Below are 7,351 nucleotides of genomic sequence, written 5' to 3' on the forward strand. Positions count from 1 at the left end.
GTTTAGCTTGTTAGGCTTCCAACTAGTTTCATGTAATAATCGTTATCCAATAATATAATAATATCTATTTTGAAAATCATATTTAATTAATCGTTTTCCAACGAAGCTTATTACGGGTTCGTGATATTGCGAAATTGTTACGACACCCCTCATTTATAGTGTATACAATTTATCTTGGCTCTTGTGCAACGGTTTAATGACCAGCTAGCTCCATTATCGCAATGAATAAATAAATAGTACACCACTTTGTCTGTTATTTATAGATGAACGACGGAACGCATCCGTTGACTTATATCCAATGGTGATAAAAACATTATTTCTGTTCGTCTTCAGAAGAACGTGTAATAATTTAGTCGGATTAATTCTCCTTATCGTCTCGATCAGATGTCATTTGAAGCTTTCATTTTCAATCTCGTCGAGTAGTAGTTTCATTTCTTCAGTTCCATTTCAATGTCAATTCCATTTCCTCAGTTCCCACTCCTATTGTTACTGATCACTAGCATCTGTGTTCTTGACTGCCATGGATTCTCCATAAAAGAAGCCACTGTCAATGACATCCAACTAGCATTCAAGAGTAACACCTTGACATCTAGGCAACTCGTGGAGTTGTACATCAAGGAGATTCAAACTCACAATCCACTTCTCAACGCAGTTATTGAGGTGAACCCAGATGTGCTAAATCAGGCTGATAAAGCCGATTATGAGAGGAGGAACAGTGGATCTAGATTATTGGGAGCATTACACGGAATTCCAATTCTTCTGAAGGATAATATAGCGACCAAAGATAAACTCAACACTACGGCCGGATCATTTGCATTGCTGAAATCTGTGGTTCCGCGTGACGCAGGAGTGGTCAGGAGGTTGAGAAAATCCGGAGCATTGATCCTGGGCAAGGCCAGCCTAAGCGAATGGTCTAATTTCCGCGGTACTGGTATTCCCTCTGGATGGTGTGGAAGAGGTGGACAGGGAAAGGTAAGTTAATTTGAAATCTTTTCTCATTATTTTGATCGAAATTAATCATACATATTTTTATAGCGGTGTTGTAATGTTGTGTTCTATACTTGTATGTGCCGTAGAATCCGTATGTTCTATCGGCGACCCCGTGTGGTTCTAGCAGTGGATCATCTATATCAGTTGCGGCGAATTTGGTGGCAGTGTCATTAGGAACGGAAACTGATGGGTCAATCCTCTGCCCAGCCGGTTCTAATTCGGTTGTAGGATTTAAGCCTACAGTTGGTCTCACTAGTAGAGCTGGAGTGATTCCAATCTCACCTAGACAGGATTCTGTGGGGTAATGTTGTTGCGATTCACAATAATTTTGGTTGCAAATGTTTCCTGTTATTTCTATGAGTATCCTCTAAATCATGTCAATTAACTTGAAGATTATATAAAATGGTGGATTGAACAGGCCAATCACCAGGACAGTATCGGATGCTGTATACGTATTGGATGCAATCGTGGGTTTTGATGCAAACGATGCCGTAGCAACATCTACAGCAGCAAAGTTCATACCTAGAGGTGGTTACAGTCAATTTTTAAAGAAAGATGGTCTCCAGGGAAAAAGATTAGGGATAGTGAATGAATACTACGCCGATTTCCCAACAGAATCTCTTTTCAATCTCTTCATGGGACACCTTGAGAAGCTAAGGTATCATCCTATATATGTACTTACATAACCTTCTATATTATAAGCTGCCTTACTAATTTGAGCTAATATTTCTTCTCTCTGTCAAAATGAAGGCAAGCAGGTGCAATTTTAGTGGAAAATCTGGAAATCGACAATCTCCAACTGATTTACGGTCAAAGTGGTGAACAGTCTGCAATGTCTTCCGAGTTCAAGCAGTCTCTGAATATCTACTTGAAAGATCTAATGTCTTCTCCCGTGAGGTCGTTAGCTGATGTAATCGCCTTCAATACGAATAACCCATCTTTGGTGAGCTTTTCAAACTGCCAATGAAATTAAACAATTGTTACCATCTCCACCAAGAAAAGCTCTTATTATACTACTAATGATGTTAACTAATTTTGCATGATCAGGAAAAGACTGATGTCTATAATCAAAACTTACTGGTAGACGCTGAGAAGACCGCTGGAACCGAGGCAGAGAGAAGCGGAGATCTGCTGAATATGGAGATTCTTGACAATGAAGGGTTCAAGAGTTTGATGATTAAAAATGACTTGGATGCGGTTGTCGCCCCAGGATATGCGTTATCTACTCCACTTGCAATAGGAGGGCATCCTGGAATTATAGTTCCAGCAGGGTATGGGGATGATGGAATGCCTATTGGAATATGTTTCGGTGGATTAAGAGGTTCGGAACCAAAGCTGATCGAAATTGCTTATGGTTTCGAGCAGATTACACTGGTTAGGAAACCTCCTACTCTTACCACATTAGTCAGTGATATTTAACAAGATCCGAGTGTTGAAAACTTGAAATAGACTGCTTAACTCGCCTAGTATAACTCAGATGTTGTCTTAATTTGCATTTCAATGAAATAAAAGGGCAGTATGAGTTTTAATCATCCATCCTTCGCTGCCAAATTTGGCTATGTTCATTTGATTCTAAATATTTGTGCATCAACTCCTCCGTTTCTTGCTAGTATTTTCATTTTTAGAGTCCACCTTTAGGGTTTAAAATTTTAGTGCAAAAAGAAAAAATAGAACAAAAGAGAGCACCGAAGCGAAACACCGGGAGTGATGAAACCTCCAACAACAAAGAAAAAACCAACACAAGCCTAGGGCAAACAACAAGATATAGCCTAAGGATGGAAGCTATTGTTCCAGTGTTAAGCAATCCAAGATATAGAATTTAGACATGGACTTAGCCTGCATTGATGAGGCAAGTTTTTCAGGAGTTATGCTTCTCGGCACTTGTGCTTGAGGCTGAGTCTAGTGGAGCAAGTAAGTTGGTAATTGTAGAGTCGCGCTGAGTCAGGAAGGAGGGAGATCTTAGTCTAGTGGTGACAGAGGGAAAATAGGAAGGGTATCCTCGCCCAAAATATATTAAGGATATTTAATATTTGGTACCCAGCAAATGACCAACACATTGCTTTGGTACCCAACATTTCAAATATTAAGGGTTGATATCTGGATCCGTGAGAGACTGTCAAGTCAAACCCTTGACCCGACGTTCTGTTATATAAATAATTAATCATTAATAATAATTAATAATTACTTAACGTCGTTAACAAGCTGTTAGCACGTGCCACATGTGACTTTTAACAAACCGTGTGAAAAAACCAAGTTCATCTGACGGTTGGTAATACACTGATCTAACGGATTAGATTCATCCAATTCAAAAAAAAGAGTCTTACAAGAGACATGGCTTATAAAAGGACTCAATCACAGCTATCAAACCACCATTTTTTTCTTCTCCATTTCTTTTTGAAACACCCTGCACCTGCAAATATTCTTTGAAGATCACAACTGCCATCTTCCAGACTTGAATATCGAGTAAGTGTGTCAATTTTTTCAGATGAAAACTATTTTTTCAAGATCATAACTACTTTTTCAAGATCATGACTTAACTATTGTTTTGTAGGTGTGTCAGCAATGTGACAGTGTAGGTCATATAGCCAAAACATGCCCATGGACATATACCAAATGCACTGAACCTGGATGTATTGGTATTAGAATGTTATTGCAGAGTGATTTAGCTCTAAGCAAGGGTAACATGTGCTTAAAGTGTCAGTTTCCTCATTATGTAGGTTTTTTGTGGCTCGATGATGCTAAGAATGCAGCAAAAGAAACTTGTGAGCTCTGTCAGACAAAGGGAAACATGAGAACCAACTGCGTATGGTCCAAATTACCTTGCCCCACTGAAGAATGTCATGGAACCAGGTCTGTCAGAGTATCCAAGACAAGAGAGCATCCAGAAAAGAGATTTGTGAAGTGTAATATATGCCACAAGTTTGACTGGCTTGTGGATTATATGTGAAAAAGCGGGGGTCTAACAACACCACCCAATATTTCGATTAGCAATCTGTATGGACTAACTCCGAAATACTTTGCTAGAGAATCAACTAGACAGTCAGACTCAATCTAGATAAAAGTATCTCAAGGAGTTAATATCTCTCTCTTGATTTGATTTTCACTCAAGCTAAAAACAATAGCGAGTCTTTATCAAATACAAGGAATACTTGGACGGTACCAAAGACCAATGTCCAAGGATCAATCAATATCAATCAACAACCAAAGGTTGGATTTCCAATTGATGATCAAGAATGCACAAACCTGTATATTTCAATTATATAAAATATGCGGAAAAGAAATAACACATACACCAGAAATTTTGTTAACGAGGAAACCGCAAATGCAGAAAAATCCCAAGGACCTAGTCCAGATTGAATACACACTGTATTAAGCCTCTACAGACACTAGCCTACTGCAAACTAACATCGGCTGGACTATAGTTGAACCCCAATCAGTCTCCCACCGATCCAAGGTACAGTTGTACTCCTACGCCTCTGATCTCAGCAGGATACTGCGCACTTGATTCCCTTAGATGATCTCACCCACAACCAAAAATTGTTGTAACCCAAAATCACAGACTTGATAATAAACAGATCTGTCTCACACTGAAAAGTCTATAAGAGGATAAATCTGTCTCCCACAGATAAACCCTAGGTTTTGTTCCGTCTTTATATATAAAATCAAGGTAACAAGAACCAATTGATAATCGGGTCTTATATTCCAGAAGAACGGCCTAGATTAATCAATCACCTCTCTACAATCCTTCCTGACTACACAAGCGGATTGTCGAGGAATCACAAACAGTGAGACGAAGATGTTTGTGACTTCTTTATCTTGCCTATCGGAGAACTCTCACGATCTCAAGTCAATGAATCGATTGTACTCGTACGATAGAAGATGCAAGATCATATCACACAACTACGATAAAGTAGTATCGGTCTGGCTTCACAATCCCAATGAAGTCTTTAAGTCGTTAACCTAATTTTAGAGAAGAAAATCAAAAGTTAATTGAGATCGACTCTAGCGGGCGCATTAGTAGCACACAGACATGTGGGGATTAGTTTTTCACAATGCTAGATTTCTCCTTTATATAGCCCTCAAATCAGGGTTTTGCCTTAGTTACAAAGCAATCCTTATTCACCGTTAGATGAAAACCTGATTTGGATTCAAGCTAATATTTCTCAACCGTTAGATCGAAAACTTAGCTTGTCACACACACTTGGGTAGACTTTTACCGGGTTCGTGAAAATCATGCCCAAACATGTACGTGTATGTTGGTTCAACATAGTAACCCAAAAGGTTAACCATATGAGCATTTCATATTAACCTTGTTCTTCTTCACCATAACTAGTTCAATTGACTCAAATAAACTAGTTAAAGAGTTGTTCAATTGCTATGAGATCTTATGTAACTACACAAGAAATAATTGAAACAAAGATGATTCGATTCGATTGAATCGGCTCATGAACATTATAGCCACGGTTTGCATAAAGCATTCCTTAGTAATTTAATGTTTCATGTTCAGAGCACATCTTTAGATCATAACCTCTTAAGTTCACAAACAAGTTCGCTGACTTAAGTTAATCGGTTGAGTTTTCCAAACTCAGCAGAAATTCTCGGGATGAGAACTTCCGCCAGTTCGCGGACTGGGTTCGCAGACTGAGTTTGCGTACTTAACACACAAACGAGTTTTAGAAAATCCCAGCATAAATTCTCTGTCGAGAACTTCCGACAGTTCGCGGACTTGGCAAGCCAGTTCCACAATCCTCCCGATTTCTCTTGATCAACAAGGTTCGAAAACTTCGGTTCAAGGAATACATGGTTATGTAATCTAAACTCTCATTTCAATCATTGAGACATTCTCAGAGGACGCTATGTAGCCGTCATTTACAGACCGATTCACGTCAGAGCAATTCTCAAAATGATTGAAACTTTTCATGACTTTCGTCACTAGGTGAAGATAAACTTGATCAAAGAGAAACGCCTTACCAACACACGATTTCGAGATAAAAGATAAGCAATGAATGCTCAACTCGAAATGTCAAATGTGTATGATCTAGTCTATATATCATACGGCTTTTGTCTCATAAGAAGTAGGAGATAGAAGAGATAGACTTTTGAGTGATAGATAAGTTCAAGTCTCCACATACCTTTTTTTGATGAAGTTCCACGGTTCCTTGTATAGATCTTCGTCGTTGTATGATGAATCGCCATGAAGTCGTTGAGCTCAACTACACTTTTCTATCCTAGTCTGAGACTTAGCTATGTAGGATAGAAATCAAGACTTATAGTTTTGATCACTAACATTGACAAACATGCTTTAGATAACAACCCATGCGAGGTTGACCGAGCTATGCTCTAACAATATGGCATCACATGAGGATGCTATGGTATGTGATCAGATAATGAAGTCATCTCCAACTAGATTTCTGAAGAACAAATATGATGCTATGAAATAAATATGCAATGCATTTACAACCAAGTTAAAGGTAAAATTTAAAAATACTTGTTACAGCTGCAATGCTGATGATCATTTTGCTAATTCATGCCCTTGGAAAGGCATCGAATGCCTATCTGGTTGCAACAACATAATGAAGCTAGGTAGAAGTTGCCAGCCTGATACAATGAATGAGGCATTCCTAAAGTGTGAGTTGTGTGGAGAATTTGTAATGCTGCAAAAACTGCAAAACTAGAATGCAATCTTCTTAATGTTTTTCTACTTTGTATTTTCTAGATAGTAACCTTCCTAATGCCTGCTATTGTGATCTAGAGTGACAGTTGGTAATATGTACATGTTTTCAGTGAATCAAAGTTATTTTTTAAAGATAATATGGGCACAACAAAAACAAAAACATAAAGGGAATACAATAGACTAATACATAATAAAGTTGTCTGCATTCGTACATACTTAGCCAAGGTTGTCTGCATTCATACATAATAAAGTTGTCTGCATTCATACATAATAAACTTAAAACTAATGGTTCTGTTGCTCCTAACTAGTGTGCAAGTAAAATTCAGTCATCCTCAGCGAGGTCAATGCTAATACCATTAAGCTTCTTACCTATCCCACCATAAATTTTGTTGCTCCTCTTTACTGGTGAAGATGACTGTCAACAGGATGACTGAATTTATGGTGAAGAGTGACTGGTGAAGAGTGACTGTCAACAGGAGGTTCATTTCTATTGTGTGGCTCTATTGATGATGGTCCACTCCTTGGTATGTTAGAAAAAACTCCTCCACCTCTTGTCATGCATCCACCAGTTATCATTGTTACTCTTTCAACACCTTCAGCTCTGTTGATTTCATTTGTTTTTTGCGGAGGAGTGGGTTGGTGGTCTGGTTGTGTATCTTGTGGTATTTCTGCATGTGCTTCGACCTG

The 7,351-nt window shown here is 38.5% G+C and overlaps 1 protein-coding gene across 2 annotated transcripts; it reads left to right on the forward strand.

The window, feature by feature from the left end:
- The first annotated feature begins 311 nt into the window (after positions 1–311).
- Positions 312–2,526, forward strand: LOC113339269 (probable amidase At4g34880). 2 transcript variants are annotated; one of them, XM_026584570.1, is made up of 5 exons: positions 312–972; positions 1,077–1,291; positions 1,409–1,648; positions 1,741–1,933; positions 2,038–2,526. In XM_026584570.1, exons 1-5 carry the CDS (start codon positions 451–453, stop codon positions 2,407–2,409), a joined length of 1,542 nt encoding a protein of 513 aa, XP_026440355.1. In that variant the 5' UTR covers positions 312–450; the 3' UTR covers positions 2,410–2,526. The 2 variants fall into 2 exon arrangements, with proteins under 2 accessions (XP_026440355.1, XP_026440356.1); XM_026584571.1 differs by having other exon boundaries at positions 1,741–1,929; positions 2,037–2,526.
- Positions 2,527–7,351: the final 4,825 nt, after the last annotated feature.

This window comes from Papaver somniferum, unplaced genomic scaffold, assembly GCF_003573695.1.
Source record: "Papaver somniferum cultivar HN1 unplaced genomic scaffold, ASM357369v1 unplaced-scaffold_21, whole genome shotgun sequence".
Classification (NCBI taxonomy): domain Eukaryota; kingdom Viridiplantae; phylum Streptophyta; class Magnoliopsida; order Ranunculales; family Papaveraceae; genus Papaver; species Papaver somniferum.

What these genes read in the sequence shown, in the direction of transcription:
- LOC113339269 (XM_026584570.1), top strand. Translation starts at nt 451, where the DNA reads ATGTCAATTCCATTTCCTCAGTTCCCACTCCTATTGTTACTGATCACT. An exon ending in CCTAGACAGGATTCTGTGGG is followed by an intron (nt 1,292 to 1,408) that starts GTAATGTTGTTG and finishes TGGATTGAACAG; the next exon opens with GCCAATCACCAGGACAGTAT. An exon ending in ATACGAATAACCCATCTTTG is followed by an intron (nt 1,934 to 2,037) that starts GTGAGCTTTTCA and finishes TTGCATGATCAG; the next exon opens with GAAAAGACTGATGTCTATAA.